The following is a 21,475-nucleotide window of genomic DNA, read 5'->3' on the forward strand; positions in this document are numbered from 1 at the left end:
AGATTAGACCTACTTGGGATGGTACCTCTAGCACAAAACATTTATTTTTTAAAATGCTGATTTATAAAGCTTTGCTCCATGCACCTGTTGATGCAGGTTCCTGCCTTCAAAAGTTTTCCAGGAAACCTTGATAAATCTTTACGGGGCTCTTCCTGTGTGTCCTTCTTTGGATTAACAAAAGCAGGAAATATCGCTGCCAACGTTGCTGATTTGGTAGCACGGCACCTTCTAAATGTGCATTGTAACAAAATCCAGGCAATATCAGCAGCTAGTGGCCACATTGTGGGTGGAATATTTTTAATGTATTTCTTGTTCCTCTTGTCTTTAATGTAACTATGTAGAGTTTATTGCCTCTTTGTTTGGTTGTAAGTCACTTTGGGTTGCCCTGGGCAAGATAAAGCAACTGGCAAATTTAATAAAGAAATTTTATATAGAGCGATATAGATAGACGCAATATGTGCTGTATTGTTTTCTTGTTTTTGCAATTAAAAAAAATATTTTAAAAATCTGAGGGGGGCGGGATGGAGAGTATTATTTTAGCCAGTTGGGCCTGAGATGGGGAGAGAGGTAGAAGCCGCTTAGGTATTGGAGGAGGAGAGTGTCAGTGCTAGACTGGTGAAGAGAGAAACAGTCAAGAACTGAGATCTATGGACAGCTCTCCTCTGTAGTGAGCTACTAAAGTGCAGGTGGCAGCTTCTCAATGAAGAACCCTGGACTGGCTGTGCCCACCCAGGTGGGCTACAGGATCCTTCTGGACAAGAGTAAGTATAGGAGGACTTCCTGTTCCAACTGAACCTCGCTTGAGCAACAAAGTCTTCCTAAACTCTGATGTGTTCCAGTATCATTGGTTGGTCTTTGGTCTTGGCCTCTGGATTGCTCTTCAGCCTTGCCTCCTAACTTGTCCTTTTGGATTCTGGCCTTCGTCCTATGGCTTCTGGCACACATCTGGCTACTGCCAGCAGTCCAGCCCCAACAATGCAGTTGGATCGCCGTGATTGCAGAAGGCACGTATAGATCTGGGCCTTAATCACAGGCACCAACAAAGGTGTTGGCCCTGGTCCCAGGGTTAAATAGAGCAGGATGTCAAGGAGAGGCAGAGGAACAAAAGTAATGTGAAGGTCGTAGAGTGTTGCCCCAGACACAGCTTAATATTCTGTGCCTCCTGGAAAGATCCTTCAAGTTCTGTGGTGCCTATTAAACATTTTTCCAGCTCTATGCAAGCAGCTTATCCATGTGCAGCTCCTGCACAGCTAAGGGAGTGTTTAAATGACCCAATAATATGTCTTTGTCACTTAATAAGCACTCCTCCCCCTCCTGCAGAACAGTACTTGTGGGGAAGACCCGTGCGATTTATCCCTATTGTTTTGGGTCATGTGAACCACTTAGCAGATGCACAGGAACTTGCTGACAGATCAGTAATTCCTATGTGACTAGAAAAACATCTCAGGAGCAGAGCAACCAATAGACAATGCAGAACACGGAGGTCTTCATAATTCTGTGTTATTGTTATTCACACTTGTGCCCAGCCTGACTACCACAGCCTCCCCAGCAGGAATCATGTTTCAAGAAGCCTGTGATGATTACATGGACCATCAGCTCAATCCTAACAATGTCTACTGAGACATTGCACTCAACATGACTTGCTCCAAAATAAGTAGGGTTAGGATTGCAGTCTATCAGTTCCTAAGATCTTCCTTTCTATTTCTAGGTATTTGTGGTTCACCTTCAGTTTTAAAAGTTCCAGAGGCTGATCAATCAAATCACTCCAGCTCTGTTTTGAGGTTTGGTATGTTGTTGTTGTTGTTGTTGTTGTTTTAAAAAGCGATGCTTCCTTATTTGACTAACCTTGAAAAAACTTAAGGGTGGTGTAGTTGTTGTTTTGCCACTGACAATGGTTATTGTTACACATTGTTTTAGTCTATAGATATTAGAGGAATGCACTCTATAGTCTTGGGTCTGATGAAACAGTCAACTTGGAATCATAGAATTGTAGAGCTGGATGAGACCACGAGAGTCATCTTGTCCAACCCCTGCAATGCAGGAATCTTTCACCCAATGTAGGGCTCGAATCTACAACCCTGAGATGATGAGTCTCATGCTCTACCAACTGAGCTAAACCAGCACCACGCTTGATGGCAAGATATTATGAAACTACAGTATTACAGTAGTTTTCAAAATACTTACTTCTGGGGTTGTTGCACTCTCTTCCCCAAGCCCACTCCCAGAGTAAATAATTTCAGCAATGTGATATACAGTATGAATGCCAATATATCAGACTCACTTGTCATTAGTTGAATCAGACAGCTGGCCTCTTTTATTATTCTTGTGTGAGAATCACATGCTAATCTCTTAGAACCATAGAATTGAAGAGTTGAACGGGACCACAAGGGTCCTCTAGCAAACCTTTTCAGGCCGGTCCACTGTCCCTCAGACCTTGTGGGGGGGGGACTATATTTTTTTGGGGGGGGAATGAACAAATTCCTATGCCCCACAAATAACCCAGAGATGTGTTTTAAATAAAAGCACACATTCTACTCATGTAAAAACAGACTGATTCCTGCACTGTCCACGGGCCAGATTTAGAAGGCAATTGGGCCGGATCCTGCCCCCGGGCTTTAGTTTGCCTACTCATGCTCTGCCATATGTAACATGTTATTGGTTTTGTTTTCTAGGCTTTGCAAACCGGTTTTCAAAACCCAAGGGACCAAGAGATCCACCACCAAGTTGGAACATTTAGTAGAACTTTGCTGATGCCCTTTGTCTCTGCAGGAGCCTTACCTTCTTCTGTCATCAGTTCAGCAACTGGAGTCTGTGGCAAGACCATCATTTGGAACATAATGGCTTTTGTTGTCGTGCTACTAGAAAGATAGTATATGTGACCACTATAGACGAAATATAATACTGAACTGTGAAAGTCCCTGGTTTCTGTTCACGTTTCCAATGAAGTACTATTTGTCGAAACAACACACTGCCAAACAAACAGAAGTGCTGGGGCTCACACCTTTCCTGAAGCCACAGCATCTTTCCTGGGGGGGGGGGTGTCCTGCATTCCAGGAGGCATTAGCGAAGAAGTGGCTCAGCAGGGGGAAATGCTGAAGATGAGAGGCACTGTTATTTATTAGTAATTATTGTGTTCCAAGAATTGAGTGATATTCAGTTGTGGCTTTTTCAAGCTCAGACCTTTCTTTTGAAATATATCAGAAGTTGGTAGGGAATTTCTCTGTTGTATTCTCACGCAGAGGACATTTATTTGCATGAATGTAATGGACACCAGGTAATCGTTGGTGGACACAGAACCAATTGTTGTATCCTGTGATTTCCAGTATGTAACTGAAGTAGGAGGTCAGCCATCCACAGCTGCCCTGTCTCTAAAAAATCAACAAGTAAGCAAGCAGTTTTGGCTGCCTACATTTAAAACAAAACCAATCATCCTTCAAGCAGCCATTGGGGTGTCTCCAGACCAACTGCTTGGTTTTGATCCTGAGTCTTGCTGAGATGTTAAGGAATAATTCCTGACCATTTTAATAATTTGGCATGTGGCGCCTCAACACCTGTGACAAGATTTTCTCCAGCTGGGATCTGTTTCCCCAAACGTTCAAAATCAGGAGTTTTTTATTTGCCCTTTCACTCCTTACACTCTAGAGAAGAGAGCAAAGATGGGGGCTGGGGGATCAGGCACAACTGACAGACTTTATTTCTATAAAAAAAAAAATGACTTGAAAAACCAAACTTAAAAAAACCCTAAAGCATTTAATGGAATGTTTATATGGGAGTTGCAATATAATAAAATAAAATGTTTTATTTATTTAGTATGCTGGTTACTGCTTCTGCAGATTGCATTTCTACAGAATTCAATAGTGGTGCATATTTCAGATTTATCTCAAAAGTGTAGAGCACTACCATTGGCACTGTCAAAAAGAAGTTACTTAACTTTTAATGACATACTTATTGAGTTGCCAACAGCTACATTCCGAGTACTAATATTCAGAACTCTGATAGATAAGGGACTGGCTTCCACTTAAAAGCAAAAATTTAAGTCAGCCATGTAGGTCAAGGACTCATTTGAATTACAAACACAAATGAGTCAGAGAATGCAAATTGGGTTGCGTGTATGAAAATCTTAAGGCAGGTTATTCAATTTTTGATATATTTGCATGGCTCTTTTACCGTGGGATTCATTGTGTGTCTAATACAAAGAGTGCTCCTCTCACTGTCAGGTTAGCATCTGTTCTAGTTGCATCTAGTTGCTGCCTTGGAGATGAGGAAAGGGACATATTCAACCTCCCTGGATCTCCCTGACAAATGCATGGATGGACTCCAACTGCGTACTGTACAATAATGTCTATATCTTATTTGTGCTGGTGGAAACTATTTTGCTGCAGGGGTGTGAATTATTTCATTTTCTATTTAAAAGCATTTATAGAGCGCTTAATATTTTAAAAAATATCTAAGAGGTGTACAACATAAAAACAATAAACAATAATGCTATGGCGGCTTTTGGGGGGTAGGCTGAATGTCTGCCCCCCCCCTCCGCCGCTTCTAATTCTTGGAATACCCAGGCTAGCACCCTGGTGAGGTGATAGCCTGGGTGATGGGTCATTAAAGGGAACAGCAATAATGGGGGGCCCTCCTCGGGGGGGGGGGAGCACCCCCCAATTCACAGATAGTTAGAAAGACAAAACCAGAGTTCAGAGCAGAAAGTTGGAGGGATGCAAGCAAAGCAGCCAGCTGGGAAGTGAGAGAGACAGAACAGTGCTTGATTTCTGTTTGAATCTAAGGCTGCGGCTATGGGGGAAGCAATTCCCTCTTGGGGTGTTAATGCTGTGAACCCCACCATCAGAGACTCAGGTTGTATATATATGTAAATAATCCATATATCCTAAAGACAGCACAGTCTCCACTGTGCCTCATTCCAAGGAAACACAAACCTTGGGTAAGCACCTGGAACCTCTGGAATCTCGCACTGCTCAGACATTAGGGTGGCATGTGACAAGATGATTAAAACAAAATCAATTAAAAAAATAAATAGAAACAGTCAAGAATGAATACATTGAGGGCTTTGAACTTGCTTTTTCACTCCTGTTGCAAATATCTTAGAACTAGAACTTGAAATGCTGCCTTGTTCACATATAATACAGAGGTTTTTTTCATAAAGAAGAAGAAGAAGAAGAGTTTGGATTTGATATCCCGCTTTATCACTACCCGAAGGAGTATCAAAGCGGCTAACATTCTCCTTTCCCTTCCTCCCCCACAACAAACACTCTGTGAGGTGAGTGGGGCTGAGAGACTTCAGAGAAGTGTGACTAGCCCAAGGTCACCTAGCAGCTGCATGTGGAGGAGCAGAGACACGAACCCGGTTCCCCAGATTACGAGTCTACCGCTCTTAACCACTACACCACACTGGCTCTCATAATGAGGCTGCTTGGGAGAGGGGCACGGAACATCCCCTGCTTCTATGCCAGGGGCCGGCAACCTGCGGCCCATGGGCCACAAGCAGCCCACAGGGTCGTTTAAATGGCCCCCGAGCCACCCCCCAACCAAGCCGCCTACTCAGCGAGTCCCTGCACACTGCACTAAACTGGCACAGCATGGAGTGGGGACTCGCTTCTGCAGCATCGGAAATTGTGTCTGGACAGACAGAGACACTGGAAATCGCATCTGCACATGCGCAGATGCGATCCAGCCCACAGAGTGATCTCTGTGGGAGTGAACTGGCTCAGGTGAGGTAAACCTTGCTGACCCCTGTTCTATGCCTTACTTCCTCATAGTCAGTTGTTCCAGCCACTTTTCTTTGTTCATGGCTCACTCCTGGTAATACAAGAAGAAAAGTAACTATGGGGAGGGAAGGTGAAGAGAGGAGAGGATCAGCACCTCTCTCCTGTGTGCTATTTCTCTTGTAAAAGTAAGACATACCATTGGCTTTGTATGTAATTGGGGTGGACATGTGAATAATGGCCTGGGCACATATCCACACTATGCATTCAAAACACACTTACCACTTTTGCAGTCATGGAGAATCTTTGTTAGGGGTGCTGGAAATTGTAGGTCTGTGGGAATCAGTACCCTTCTCAGGATGTTGATGTGGTCGTGACCTGTTGGTTTTAAGAGATGTAAGAAAGGATGTATACAAGTTCGATATAGGACAACAAATTTTATGGGAGCTGCTGCATTTAAAGAGGAAGAAAAATGGAATTACACATGGGTCTTCCTAAGGCTAAAAAAATTGAATCTACAAATGGAGTGAGGCAAAATATTCCTGCCTGCCATATCTGCACCTCCATGCAACAATAGAACTTCATTAATTCTCAGATCTACAAGGACGTTCTTGAGTCGTGTCTCCTCTGCCAGTGTAGAAGGAGTGAAAAGAAGAACTGGCCTTACACTGGATAAGCCACCTGTGTTTCCTCTTCTTCAGACAGCAACTAGAGTTCAGCACACAGCAAGACTGTTGCTGGGCAATCTGTTTCTAGATGGACTGGGCTGCTTACTTCCTCTCTTTCAGTCAGCCTCTTCCTGATTTTGGAAAAGCAATAGAAAATCCTGTGGCAATCAAGGCGTAATTTATGCTTCATCTATTTCAGAATAATCTTTTAATTAGGCGAATGCTAATAGGAACCATTGTAGCCAAACATTCGAACAACAGAGCACTTGCCAACTGTTTTAGTACTCTGTGTGCAAATCTCGATTTTCCTAATTACTCAGTTCACAGATGTGTTGAATTTCTAATTTTGCCATGAAGGATTTAATTAAAAATAAACATGCTTAGCTCAGATCTTTTTTTAAAAGAAAGAAACCTGGAGTTAAGTGCAGATTTGGGAGTAATCAAACCTATTTTCTTTCCTTCTTTTTGTGGCTGTGTGAGATTGTACCAGTTTGTATTCTTTTAAGTATGTTTTCAGCTAAACAGATTAAGAAGAAAAGGTGCTGTTTCCTGTGGGTGTCCAGTACGTTCTATCGGTTCAGTATATTCCTCATTGACTAGAGGCATAAAAAGGTCTGCTGGATCAGGCCAGGGGCTCAACAAGTCCAGCACTCAGACAGAGGGATGGAAGGATCTGTCAGTTTCGGTTCCGTCAGTTTCTCTCCAGTCTTAAATTCAGTTCTCCACATTTTGCATCATTTTGAGGTTTTAAGAAACCCTCATGAAAATTCACCAGCATTTTAGTGCAAATTTCTCTGAGTAATTCCAATGCTGTAAGGAGAAAAATATTTCTCCACCTCCTTTCTCCATGCATAATTTTAAACATTTCTATCATTTCTATTTGCTCTTTCCTCTAAACTAAAAAGGCCAAGCACCATAAGCTTTCTTCAGAGGAGAGTTGCTTCATCACATCATTTGGATTGCCTTTGTCTGAACTTTTCCCAATCCTACAATATCTTTTTTGAGGTGAGGCAACCAGAACTGCACAGAATATATCAAGAGCTGTCGCACCATTGATTTGTATAACAGTATTATGACACCAGCAATTTTATTTTCAGTACCTTTGTTAATGATGCCTAGCATGGAATTTGCTTTTTTAACAGCTGCAACACACTGGGTCAATGGGTTATCATCTTAATTGAGCTGTCCACTATGACCTCAAGATATTGTTCCTAGTCAGTCACTACCAGTTCAGACTCCATAAATGTATATATTTGACACTAAGATTGGTTTTTCCCAATGTGCACTGAAAGGTTTTTTTTAAGTTGTGGTACACTATGTAAACTGGATTACCTATATATGTTTATTGATCCTCTCAGAGTACCCTAGTAGATTAGTGAAATGGGACTAATTGTCATGGAAGCCATACTGGTTCTGATTCAAAACTTGTTCATAGAATCATAGAATCATAGAATCATAGAGTTGGAAGAGACCACAAGGGCCATCGAGTCCAACCCCCTGCCAAGCAGGAAACACCATCAGATCACTCCTGACATATGGTTGTCAAGCCTCTGCTTAAAGACCTCCAAAGAAGGAGACTCCACCACACTCCTTGGCAGCAAATTCCACTGTCGAACAGCTCTTACTGTCAGGAAGTTCTTCCTAATGTTTAGGTGGAATCTAAACATTAGTTTGGAACCATTGCTCCGTGTCCGCTTCTCTGGAGCAGCAGAAAACAACCTTTCTCCCTCCTCTATGTGACATCCTTTTATATATTTGAACATGGCTATCATATCACCCCTTAACCTCCTCTTCTCCAGGCTAAACATGCCCAGCTCCCTTAGCCATTCCTCATAAGGCATCGTTTCCAGGCCTTTGACCATTTTGGTTGCCCTCCTCTGGACACGTTCCAGTTTCTCAGTGTTCTTCTTGAACTGTGGTGCCCAGAACTGGACACAGTACTCCAGGTGAGGTCTGAGCGGAGCAGAATACAGTGGCACTATTACTTCCCTTGATCTAGATGCTATACTCCTATTGATGCAGCCCAGAATTGCATTGGCTTTTTTAGCTGCGGCGTCACACTGTTGGCTCATGTCAAGTTTGTGGTCAACCAAGACTCCTAGATCCTTTTCACATGTACTGCTCTCAAGCCAGGTGTCACCCATCTTGTATTTGTGCCTCTCATTTTTTTTGCCCAAGTGCAATACTTTACATTTCTCCCTGTTAAAATTCATCTTGTTTGTTTTGGCCCAGTTCTCTAATCTGTCAAGGTCGTTTTGAAGTGTGATCCTGTCCTCTGGGGTGTTAGCCACCCCTCCCAGTTTGGTGTCATCTGCAAATTTGATCAGGATGCCCTTGAGTCCATCATCCAAGTCGTTGATAAAGATGTTGAATAAGACCGGGCCCAATACAGAACCCTGTGGCACCCCACTAGTCACTCTTCTCCAGGATGAAGAGGAACCATTGATGAGACCCTTTGGGTTCAGTCAGTCAGCCAGTTACAAATCCACTGAGTGGTAGCATAGTCAAGACCGCATTTTACCAGCTTCTTTACAAGAATATCATGGGGCACCTTGTCAAATGTCTTGCTGAAATCAAGGTAGGCTACATCCACTGTGTTCCCTTCATCTACCAGGCTTGTAATTCTGTCAAAAAACGAGAGCAGATTAGTCTGACATGACTTATTTTTCAGAAATCCATGCTGACTATTGGTGATCACAGCATTCCTTTCTAGGTGCTCACAGACTGTTTGCTTAATGATCTGCTCCAGAATCTTCCCTGGTATTGATGTCAGACTGACTGGGCGGTAATTATTTGGGTCCTCTCTTTTCCCCTTTTTGAAAATAGGGACAACATTTGCCCTCCTCCAGTCTGCCGGGACTTCGCCTGTTCTCCAGGAATTCTCAAAGATGACTGCCAGTGGTTCTGAGATCACATCTGCCAGTTCTTTTAATACTCTTGGATGCAGTTCATCTGGCCCTGGAGACTTGAATACATCTAAACTAGCCAAGTATTCTTGTACTATCTCCTTAGTTATTCTGGGCTGTGTTTCCTCTGCTGAATCACTTGCTCCAAATTCTTCAGGTCGGGCATTGTTTTCTTTATCAGAGAAGACTGAGGCAAGGAAGGCATTGAGGAGTTCAGCCCTTTCTGTGTCCCCTGTGTGCATTTCACCATCTTTTCCTCTGAGTGACCCCACTGTTTCTTTGATCTTCCTTTTGCTACGAACATACCCATAAAAGCCTTTTTTGTTGCTTTTAACCTCTCTAGCAAGCCTGAGTTCATTCTGTGCTTTAGCTTTTCTGACTTTGTGTCTACACGTGCTGGCTATTTGTTTGAATTCCTGTTTGGTGCTTTCCCCCCTTTTCCATTTTTGTACACATCCTTTTTTAATCTTAACTCAGTTAAAAGTTCTTTAGATAGCCACCCTGGCTTCTTTAGGCACCTTCCATGTTTCCGTCTCATTGGTATTACCTGAAGTTGTGCTTTTACTATCTCCCTCTTAACAAACTCCCAGCCATCATGAACTCCCTTTCCTTTTAGTATTACTGTCCATGGGATCTCACCCAGCACTTCCCTAAGTTTTATGAAGTCGGCTTTCTTAAAGTCAAGAAATTGAGTCCTAGTATGCTTGGCTGCTCCTTTCCGCTGTATAGTAAACTTCAGAAGAGCATGATCACTCGCACCTAATGTTCTTCTATATCAGGTGTGGGGATCCTTTGGCCCTCCAGATGTTGCTGAACTACATCTCCCATGAGCCCCAGCAAGCATGGCTAATGGCAAGGGATTACGAGAGTTACAGTTCAGCAACATCTGGCAGGCCAAAATTTTCCCACACCTGTTTTATCTGCTTGGTTATTTTATCTTTAACAATACTTTCCACCAGTTTTCTCAGAACAGACATAAAACTAACAAGATTCTTTTTTAAACATTAGTGTTACATTGGCCACTTGCAAGTGAGGTATGGAGACAGATCTTAGACACAAGTTACATAGTTTGGTTAGACTATTGCACTTTCACATTTGAATTCTTTAAAGACTCTTGGGTGGAAGCCAACTGGACTGCGTGATTTGCTAAGTTTTCATTTTGTCAATAAGGACTAGAACGTCATCTCTCACTGCAAACACTGAAGCACTACGCTTCAGGTGAGCAGGGAGGTGGCAATTGTTGGCTATTTGCAGTATGGTAGCACTGCAGAGAGCTTACTGGGGAGACCATGCATTAAAAAGGGACTCAAAAATAACTTAAACAAGGTTTTAATAAGAAAAACAAAAACTCCATTTACACTAAATACATCAACAAACAAACCAGACCCAACCACCAACCCATCCCCCAGGGTAATGGGAGAGCTAGGTGCTGCTCCTTATATACTACACCCAATTGCTGACACAGCTTAATCAATACAACTCAGCAGCACCTGCTATGTTTCACAGCTGTAAAGCTGGGTCTCGTTATTTTGCTCTGGCCCCTTAAAGACATACACATTGGGTGGAACAATGATGAACCTTTACATTTAAAGAAACAATTCAACAGCAATTTGCACACCTATTTTATATGATGCAAATCTAAACTTGAAAGGGAGAGAGAGAATGCCAAAGCCAAGTAGCAACTTTATATCAGTTCCTTGTCTTTCAATGTGCATTTCCAGTTCAGACTACTTTTGTATTTTGTTTGGAAGGTGGGGAAGATTTTAGAAGTGGCTGCTTGTCAGCCTGGGGCTGCCACAGTTTGCATATGTATATCAAATAGCAATTAGTGGGCTTAACAAAATAAAAAAATTCCTTCCAGTAGCACCTTAAAGACCAACACGGCTACCTATCTGCAATTAGTGGGCTTGTTTGCTTTGAAGAATTATCTCCTCTTAACACAAAAGTATTTGGGGTCATATTTGCAATATATGGAACACCTCAAACTAAATGCCTCTAAAAACTAATCCTTATGTAAAATGCAATATGCCTAGCAACTGTATTCCATGAATAGTGCAGTCCTAAAGATGTTTATTGAGAGGCAAGTCCCACTTTGTTGAAAGGTGCTTAATCCCAGTTAAGCATGCACCACAGCACACCCTAACCAACTGAGCCTAGGGTTGTCTCAATTTTGTCATTTGGAAAGTTTGTCTATTTGTCAGCTACTCAAGTATTTGATACGTTTGACATTCAAGATGCATGTCTTCAATATTTGATAGTTGACATGCTATAGTATTTGTTAAATTGTACTTTAATGTGTTTTGAATTGTTTTAATCCATGGGGTTAACCGCCTTTGATACTTAGATTGGAAGGCAGGATAGACATACCGTATTTAAAACAAACATTATGGCAGTACTGATAGTAGATATATCACTGTGTCTCTCTGTAGTTTCTAAAACTTTCCACCTGCTGGGAACACCTTCCTAATCAGGCTGAATTCTCAACTCAAATAATTTTTGCTTTCTGGAGTTCATTTTTTCTCTCCACAAATTCTTGAAGTATATATTATATTGGGATGGTGAACCTTCAACCTGTGGTCCAAATGCACTTTGTGGAGGGCTCCCATACAGTTTGCAGTCTTGCTTCTCCGTTCTTTTCCTCCCCCCTCCCCTCCCAGCAAGTTCCTGGAGGGGAAGAACAGATAGCTCTATTCCTTCATTGGAGCCTGATGCATTTCTGTGAGAGCTGCTGAAAAAGGAAAGCCAGAGAGAGGAAGAGATTTGCTCTGAGCTGTGGTAAAGTGTGGCTACCAGTCCTGCTGATCAGCAGCACACAGCTCCTTCTTTTCCACTGCTCAGCTGCTGCCTGCAGATCAACCCAGAAGGAAGCTTACCCGGGAGGAATGGTTTTAAACCCTTCTAGTTTTGATGTCAAATGGTTTTTGGATATGTGAATGCATACAAATGGGTCATCCTCACCTACTTTTGGCTCTGGTCTATTCACCATCACCATACACAGATGATTCCCCACCTATACTTTAGATCTAGGATTATTTGAGGAACTGTTCAACTGTTAAGTGCTTTTTCAAGAGATTTTGCTTTAAGTTATTTATGCAATTTATTTTGCGTATTACTACTACTACTACTACTACTACTTTGGGTGAGACATGTTTTAAGTCAGATGTCACACTTCACTTTGTTTTCGATTATTTTGTTTTACAAGAAGAACCATGATATCTCATCAACTGGAGATGGGTGCAAGACATATATACTAAGAGGACAAAGGTTTGTTTTGAATTCTAGAATGGATCTAAGCTCACAGTCTGTTCCTAGTTACCCTAGGCTTCCCTCATTTTGGCTGTCCAATTTAATGTGTGTGTCATTTTGTTGTTGATATTATTAGAACGGTGTCTGAAATGCTGAGGCACTGCAAAACACTTGAAGATATACTAGTAGAATGGGCTCAATCTTCTGCTCACCCTTGCCTAGGGGCACCATTGGTCCTCACTACCACTCACTGTGATCTGAAAGTATGTCTCAGAACATACACAGCATCTTGGATGTGCCACAGCTCAGTACTTTGCATGAAGGAAGTCTCTGTTGAATCCCTGGCATCTCTAGGTAGGGATAGTAATATCCCTTGTCTGAAACCATGGAGAGCTACTGCCAGTCAGAGCAGACAATACTGTGGTAGATGGACCAGTGGTCTGACTGTGTATAAGGCAGCTTCCTATACTGTATTCTATTTTGTTTGGCTTAAGTAATGCAAATTTCTTCTCCTGCATGATACTGAGAGAGTAATGTGTCTAAAAAGCATATATCCTATAAGCAGATGTACAGTTGAGATGAATTCTATCTGCCAGACTCTCATCCTTGTACATACTGTACTGTACTCAAGTTAACAACTTTGATCTTCTATAAAATACAAAACAACAGAGCTCCCTCTAGCAGTGGTTAACTGAAATATTTGAGTGACCTAGTTTATCAGTCTGAATGCTGCTGCTTCTTCATTAAGTATGAGCTGTCCAAGTTCAAATGCTTTTTGGAGTTCTCTGAAAAAGAGCTGAACTTTTTATGCTTTATGGTGGCAGAACAAATATCTGCCATGAGGGGATTGTTAGTTAGGCAAAATAATACACCTGAGCAGAGTATTGACAGCTTCAGGATGAAGGACCTAGATTGCAGCATTTGCAGAGATAACTAGGCCAGAACTTTAAATGTGCACCAAATGCACTATTTGTTGAAACACAGCTTCCTAAACATCTGTTACCAGACACCTATATGCAGTACTAATTGCGGAGGGAAAACATTTATCTTTGCATCAAAGAGCACTTTCAAAACTCACTGGACCAATTTATATTCTACAGGATCAGGAAGAAAAGGAAGTATGTTGGTAATTACAGACAACACAAATCCTGGTTCTTTGCAAGTGCAGCTAACAGCTTAACCTTTGTGTTTTACATGGCTCTTCCAAAGTTATACCTCTTGTCTATGAAGATGAGATTGTGAAGTTGGTTTCCTTTTCAAACTTTTTAAGATTGTTTTTTCAGTTTCAACAGCAGGCCCATGAGCTTCTCTACACTGCTGCTACTTGGGCAAAGACATACCTCTTTTCCTTAGCAATTAACATGTGCAGGATTGGGGGGAGGTATGTTTGTGTGTGGCTGCTGACTTATTGGACAAATCAGTTTTCTTTTACTGACACAAAGATCCATTTGTCCCTATCAACACTATTACCATAAAGTATCATGACTAAACCTAAAATAAACAGTATGTAGTCTGTTGACTCCAAGGTAAAGTCCAACGAATTCAGTAGGATTCACTCCTTTCTAAATTTTGTGCATGCCGCTTAAGATCAGATAATTAAAATAGTCTAATGTACCTTTTATTTCCTCTAGTAATTTCACAAGTTACACTTTCAAGGGCAACTTTGCCATTGTGAACACTGTAAAAATTAGTAATCAGATCTAGAATTCCGCGCTCCCGAAGCTGGCTTAAAAAACCGGTAACATAAACGTACAGAAAATAATAATGACCGCTAAAATGGACCCTGCTGAAATAGAAGTCCTCTCTCTTCTTACTAAAGTGCGGGTTAGCTGTTTACTTAACAATGATGAAATGCACTCTGTATGTGCTCAGAGACTTTATCGCCAAATGCTGTTTTTTTATTTCCCGGGATTCAAATTTGCAACTAAAAATAGGTTCCAAAATAACCCCTAAGGCACAGCAAAAAGCTGAACGACGACTGTCTTCCGTCCCTGGTGGCAGCAACGCCGCCTCCTCCTCTCAGAAGTAAACGAACAGTCCACGTGATTAGGCCGCACTGCGTGACTCTTCGCACGCTCCTCTCCCTCAAGAACTACCCGGAGCCCAAACGAAAACTTGCTTTCCCAGCAAGCTGTGCGCAGCCGAGCATGCGCTTAGTCCCCGAAAACTACAGCTCCCGACGTGCCCGCCCGGACCACAATTCCCAGGGGGTACCAGGCGGCGCCTGCGCGGTGGCAGCTGGCGCTCGGGCCATTTAAATGTGTGTGAGGGAGACGGTGAAATGGCTGCGCAGGTCGCTGCAGTGCGCGCCGTGTCCCGGGGCGCGGAAGAGACGCCTTCGCTCCCACTTGGCGACCGGCCGGGCAGACCCAGGGGAGGGGGGAGGAAGCGGAAAGGCCCGCCGGGGGAGCTCGGAGGGTGCAAGAGGGCCAAGCTGAGCCAGCAGCCGCTCGTGGTGGGGCCCGCTCAGGCGGAGCCGCCGCCGCCGCTGCCGCCGGCCGCCGTCCCCGGCCTGTCGGCGGCGCCCTCCGTAGCGTCCACGGCAGCGGGGCTCTTCACTTTCTCCCCCCTCAGCCTCCCCGCGCAGGCCCCGCGCTGCGAGCGGCGGCATCACCACCGGCACCGGCACCGCCCGGACAGCGCCGACTGCGAGCCCGGCCGCTCCTCCGGGGGGAAGCTGCACAAGGGCAGGCGGGGAAGCTCCGGCGACGGCGCCGTCGGGCGGCCCAGCAAGCGAGGTGAGCGGCGGTGGGGGGCGGGCGGGCGGGCGGCCGTCGGTCCCCTGGGTCGAGTCTCCCTTCTGGGTCGGGGTCCTTGCCCGGCAGGTAGTCGCGCGCCCCACGCCCCTCGGTCTGTGGCGCCCCGCGCCGGAGGTGAGCGACACCCCCCTGCTGCCTTTCAGCGCATCTGCCAGGTCCGGTTCCTGGAGGCCAGAGCGGGGGAAATGCAGCTCTGCGCGTCGCTTGCCTATTAGATTCTGCATGCTGAAATTCGCGGCGGGATAGTGGGCCCAGTCAAAGGCAGAGGTCGCTGCATTTGGTTCTGGCGACGGAGGGTGCCCCTTCGAGCAGCCAGGTGGGGTGGCGGAGTTTGCTTCTTATATACCTGTTGGAGGACTTCACCTTCGTTTGTCAGTTGGCTAGCGGCAGGCTGGCTTGCTAAGGCGCGCCTGGCCCTGTCGGAGTTCCTTCTTGCCTTTTAAATGCTTGTGCTTGTCATTCCTCAGCTGCATTTCTTCACTACGTATTTAAGTTAATCTCTTGCTTTCCTCCAGATGTTGCATAGTGATATGTTTAGTTAGTTGCCCGTTTTGTTAAGGGTTAAAGGGTGAGCTAAAGTTCATTCTCTCTTGACAGTGTCTTATCTGTCTTATCTTTATGCTTGCTCCTGATTTCAATTATGCAGTAGGATAGTAGCAGTAGGATTGCTCTATGCAGTGTGTTTCTTGAAACCTCACTCTTGTGGAAATAGAACTTAAACAAAGATAAAAGTGAACTTTTTAAAAAGAGCCGGTGTGGCGTAATGGTTAGAGTGTTGAAGTATGAGACCAGTGTTTGAATCCCACTCAGCCATGAATGGAGCTCACTGGGTGACCTTGGGCCGATCATCATCTCTTAGCCTAAGCTACCTCACAGGGTAAGGAGAATGAAATGGGGAGGATGAGAACCATGTACACCACATTGAGCTCTTTGGAAGAAAAGCTGGTATGTAAAACACACACGCGCGCACACACACACACTTAAGAAACATGGTTCTTAAGAGGACTGAACACTCATTAACCCAAGAAATCCAACAAGTAGATATATTGGTACAAAATGGCTGTTTTTGGACTAGTGTTAGTGGGGTAGGTGTCCAGAACATAATATTGCAATATTATTTTTACACTTACAAAAAGTCTTGATCTGAACATTTTGTTTTTGATTCATTGAACAGTTTTTCTAGTTTTGCAACTTTTTAAAAAGTCAGTAGATAAATTGTTTAATTAGGGATGCTGCATATTAAAGTCTTACGTGCTTGTTGGGAGCATAAGCATGTTATTGTGCAGACTTCTGAAACTTTCATGTGAGCATACCTGAGTCTTTTGGAATGCTTAAAGTGTATATATTTAATGTCTCTAACTTACAATATTTTTCCTTTTAAAAAAGAGATGAGTGGGTTTTTAAATTGCCCTGCTTCTAGATAGTTTGCCCTCTTTTAGACAGTTGGCTATTCTTCAGAAGTCTGTGGTACTAACAGTTGCATATCTAGTTTTGGAATTGCTTTAGTAGAAACTTTTGATCTCTTCAGTACATGTGATCTGCTTGTGACATGTTTGTGAGTATCTCTGAAAAATCCCTGCGTATCTAATAGAATAGTGGGGCCTAATGCTAGTAGTACAATTCTAGTGACTGAAGGTAGCCGTGGTGCTGTATCACTTTAGGCAGAATTTGTTTAACACTCCTATACATGTTTACTCAGATGTATGATCCAGTTGTTCAGTAGGATTTACTTTTGTGCTTAGTATTGCAGTCTAAGGATAGCTACCAAATCTCAAACAGAAACTTGAGATTTCTAGTTTGGAATACAGTGTGGTAGTTACTAACCATATTATGACACTAATGACATATTGATAAATGAAACAGTAGCAGACCTATTATTATAGGACACTATAGTATTGTAGTGTAATGATGACTTTTAACCTAGGCAGTTGTCAGCTATGCTGTGACAATTATTATAGACATGGAGGCAAAAACCTTCTTTGTTCTTTTTCCTTGCTAATGAAGCAACACCATATTTAAGCATATAAGATTTGGATAAATGAACACTTGAACAGTAAGTCTGTTAAATATCACGATGGCAGAAGAACAATTTCACTTGATGCCTATCAGTGCTGGTATCAAGAAAATTTATTGTAGTCCTGTTCTTCAGGAGAATATTTGAGTGACCAAGATTCTTGCTATGTTAAGAACATATTATGAAGAAGATTTTGAAACTTGAAACACTTGTGTACAGTGAACAGTTAAAGAAAGTCAGTACTAATGTAAGGTAAGGCTCTTTCCATTTATTTTTCCTGTAGTGAACAGGATATAATCCACAAATTTTGCTTGCTGTATACTAGACTGAGAATATTTTAATTATTGCTTTCCTGTGATTTATTTAGTAGGACAAACCAATGTGGAATAACATCAGTAGTGAAATCCCACTTGTGGCTTGCAAGTAGTATTTGGGTAACTGTATAAGTGCACGATTAGACCTCTTAGTTTATGTGTCAAAAGTAGCGGGGGGGGGGGGAATGAAATTCATCACATTAGTTCATTAGAACTCTGCTTAATGTGTTTAGAATTACCTTTCAGTGAAAAACTAGAATCCCTCATATTCACTGTGGTTAGAATGCACTTACTATGAAAAAGAAGCATTGTAATGCCTACTGAACTTAGTTGAAACTGTTATTCAGAGGACACTCTTCAGTGAAAAAGAGAGAGAAGAGCCTAATATTTTGCTCTATTGATGTGTGTTACTTAGGCCTTTGGCTGAAGAAAAACACTTCCACTTCCTTGATGACAGAGTTATATAATAAGACCTTTTTATTTTTGTACCATCACTTTGAATGCTACACACAGCCTCGCCTTTGTTTGCTAAAGATTTTTAAAGCACAGGCTCTTTTCATGCAAAGGTAATTGAGCTGTAGTAGGGCTACCTTGTCCTAGTTCTGCATTTACTGATAATTATGGCTCATTCTATAATACATGGCAGCAAGCCCAAGTTGGGTGTCATGTACATTCAACAGTCCTGGCTCTTGTGTGTACCTGCATAACACACTACTTTTTATATAACCACTCAGAAATGCTTGTGGCCAATCGTAAGAATGACAAGAACTGGATTATACCAGAGGTGCAGATAGTTTCTCATCTGAGAAGGCTAAGAAGCAGCTATTCCTGAGCGAACAGCAGATGAAGTAGCTGGGTGCCAGAAATAATAGTGATTTCATGGCAGTACATAAGCCTTCCAAACCAATAGCTATAGTTAAAGAACATGGAAAAAGTGCTGTCAACTTCACCAGTGCAACCTTCTGTTACCTCAAAGACCAGAATATCCCCTGATGCAGGGTTTTATGAAAGTACTAGTAGTTTAGTCTTCTCTAATTTGGTGGAAATATATAGTTGGAAACCTTTTTGAGAACAGAAAAACCAGGACACTTATGTTAAGAATCAAGATGAAAGATGAGTCTGTATAGAATCCTTTCTCAAAGAGTTTGGGGTGTGGGTGTGTGCCATTTATTTGTGGAATTCTAAGGTGGTGGACCTTCTTGAGAGCAGAGGGAAGAGTGGGCATGTATCAAAACTATTTGCTGTTAACTGATGCATTACTTGCACATCACTTTTACACATAGTATGAGTCACCAGATGACCAATGAGCCACCAGATAAGGTTTCTACCATATAGTTGCCTAGTTCTGTATTACTAAAATGACAGTATAATTTTAAATGCAGTACAGTGGTGAACATATTCCTGCCACACATTCTTACATGTAGTAAAAGTTCAGTAATTTACTAAATGGAAAGGTTTTCCTACATGGTTGCTTGGATGCCTATATTCATGCAACTTCATACAGTTTCCTGGAACTGGAAAAGCTTGGGCACTATGGAATTGGTGTCTCCATGGAAGCCTGTACCAAGATTATAGTAGTTTGTAGTCAGTTACAGGCAGTAAAGCAGTAATGTATCAAGCACCCCTACACCTGGCTTTTTGTGATATGGGGAATAAATATATACTTATAAGATACATGCCAAATATGGCAAACTTTGGCTGTGTATGAAATAGCTGCCATGAAGTTTGTAAAGATCAACACACTAGTGGAGCTGTAGCTCAGTGGGTAGAACATATGCTTTGCATGCAAAAGGTTCCAGGTGCAAGCTCTGGCTTCTTCAAGGAGGGAATGTTCCCTGTCTGAAAACTTAAGGAGCTGCTACTAGTCAGTGTAGACAATATGGAGAGCTGAATGGACCAATAGTTTGACTTTGTGTGAGGCAGATTCTAATGTCCCATAATCCTGTGACTTCAAATGCAATAGACAATATGTTCTATGGGACTAGTGAAATCCTAGATGTCTGGATTTCCTAAAACAAGTAGTAACTCCTAGTAAGGTTGAAAAACTTTTCCAGTAATGTCAGAACAGTGTGTGAACACTTTTTGAAAATGTCAGTAGTAGAGGTCTAAGTTGAAACTGGTTTACATGTAATGCTAAACCATAATGTAGTGCTACATGAATGAGTGACCCTGAGTGAAGCATCAAGTTTATGCTCACCCTCCCCTCCTGCGAGACTAGGAAGACAATTTATGCTAAGTTTACTTTCAGTTTTAAATATTGGCATAGCATTATCTGCTAACATGGCTTACTACAAACAAATTGTTTGCCAGCTTCAAACCATGGACAGCACAGGAAGGGGTGGAGTGTGGACTGAAAACTGTTCAGAAACACTTCAGCCTTGTTCACATATTGCTAAACATGGTTTAGTGTTATGGTGAATCAGTCAATTGTTCAATAAAGTTCCATTTAGTTTTCTTTAAAGCAATACTTGATTAATAATGCATGACATACGAGCAGCTAAATCCAACCCACGGTGGCTTGAAAGTTAGTCCAATTTATTTAAATGAGCTTGCTTCTAAGTAGGATGTTTAAAATGGGATTTCAGTTGTGTAAGGCATAAGGCATCCTACTTAGAAGCAAACTCATTTAAATAAATTGGACCAACTTTCAAGCAACCATGGGATTTCAGTTGTGTAAGGCATAAGGCGAGACACAGGTGGTGCTGTGGTCTAAACCACAGAGGCTAGGGCTTGCCGATCAGAAGGTAGGCAGTTTGAATCCCCACGATGGGGTGAGCTCCCATTGTTTGGTCCCAGCTCCTGCTCACCTAGCAGTTTGAAAGCACGTTAAAGTGCAAGTAGATAAATAGGCACCGCTTCGGTGGGAAGGTAAATGGCATTTCCATGCACTTCTCTGGTTCGCTAGAAGCAGCTTAGTCATGCTGGCCATATGACCCAGAAGCTGTCTACGGACAAATGCCGGCTCCCTTGGCCTATAGAGCGAGATGAGCGTGCAACCCCAGAGTCGTCCGTGACTGGACCTAATGGTCAGGGGTACCTTTAAGGCATAAGGCATATCAGAGTCCTCCATTCTGTGCTAGCATTGGGAGAGTCCCACCAGTGATATTTAATGTGAAGTTTTCTATTGCTGTACTTTCTATAGAAAGCTTTCAGTTGCTAAAAATTCAGTTTGATAAGATTAGTAATGTAAGATGGATATATTTTGACACTCTAAGAAGACTCAGGCCTTTGAAAACCTTAGTGTAATTTTAATTTGAGTCCTGTGTATATCCACTGCCATGCTGTTGTAAATGTTTTGTTAAAAACATTTGTATTTTCATTGTATTTTTTTGTGTGAGCTGCCCTTAGAGCATTTGAAGAAGGCTGGGGTAGAAAAGTAATAAATATATACAATGTCAGTCTGAGTAGTCTCAAAAGTGTAACTTTTTCAGGTGACTGTTCCTAGGATGCATGTATATAATTATGTCCACATTCAGATAACTCTTCAGATGTCCTATAATTAGCATGTTTTAATTTTTAGAAAAAGGAAGGCATTAAAAACAAATTACTATAGGTTGTATCTAGTACTAGTGCTAATCCTACTTGGATTTCCCATGTGGTCTTCTATCTAGAAACTGATCAGACTCAGACGTGTGTTGCTTCAATATGGTAGCTGCATCATGTGCAGTGCTAGAAATTCCTCAGGCACCAGGCGAGTTTTGTGATTGGTTTGGTGGTGTGGGTTCAGTTGTGACCATGTGGAGATCTTTGGATGCAAGCTTGGCAACTGACATCTCCATTTGGCTTCACCCTCCAGCTTTCTTAAGCAGGTAAGCAGAAGGGCTTATTTATTGAATTTATATCTCATCTTTAAC

At 42.4% G+C, this 21,475-nt stretch overlaps 2 protein-coding genes across 3 annotated transcripts in view; both read left to right on the forward strand.

Moving 5' to 3' along the window:
* PTPN22 (protein tyrosine phosphatase non-receptor type 22) overlaps positions 1-3,626 on the forward strand; it is a 37,442-nt gene extending 33,816 nt beyond the window's left edge. Inside the window, exons 19-20 of one of the 2 annotated variants that reach the window (XR_014157269.1) lie at positions 1,709-1,786; positions 2,673-2,696. Coding sequence is in view for 1 of the 2 variants with exons in the window: in XM_081864930.1 (XP_081721056.1) it covers positions 1,709-1,786; positions 2,673-2,737 (143 nt within the window). In the remaining variant the exon portion in view is untranslated. Of the gene's footprint in view, positions 1-1,708; positions 1,787-2,672 lie in introns of both variants that reach the window. The other variant, XM_081864930.1, reaches the window with a different exon arrangement.
* Positions 3,627-14,756: 11,130 nt separating this feature from the next.
* Positions 14,757-21,475, forward strand: part of RSBN1 (round spermatid basic protein 1) — a 31,471-nt gene continuing 24,752 nt past the window's right edge. Inside the window, exon 1 of the mRNA XM_081866458.1 lies at positions 14,757-15,272. Coding sequence (XP_081722584.1) covers positions 14,816-15,272 — 457 coding nt within the window. The 5' untranslated portion in view covers positions 14,757-14,815. The remainder of the gene's footprint in view (positions 15,273-21,475) is intronic.

Source organism: Podarcis erhardii (assembly GCF_964252035.2).
Source record: "Podarcis erhardii genome assembly, chromosome: 6".
Lineage (NCBI taxonomy): Eukaryota > Metazoa > Chordata > Lepidosauria > Squamata > Lacertidae > Podarcis > Podarcis erhardii.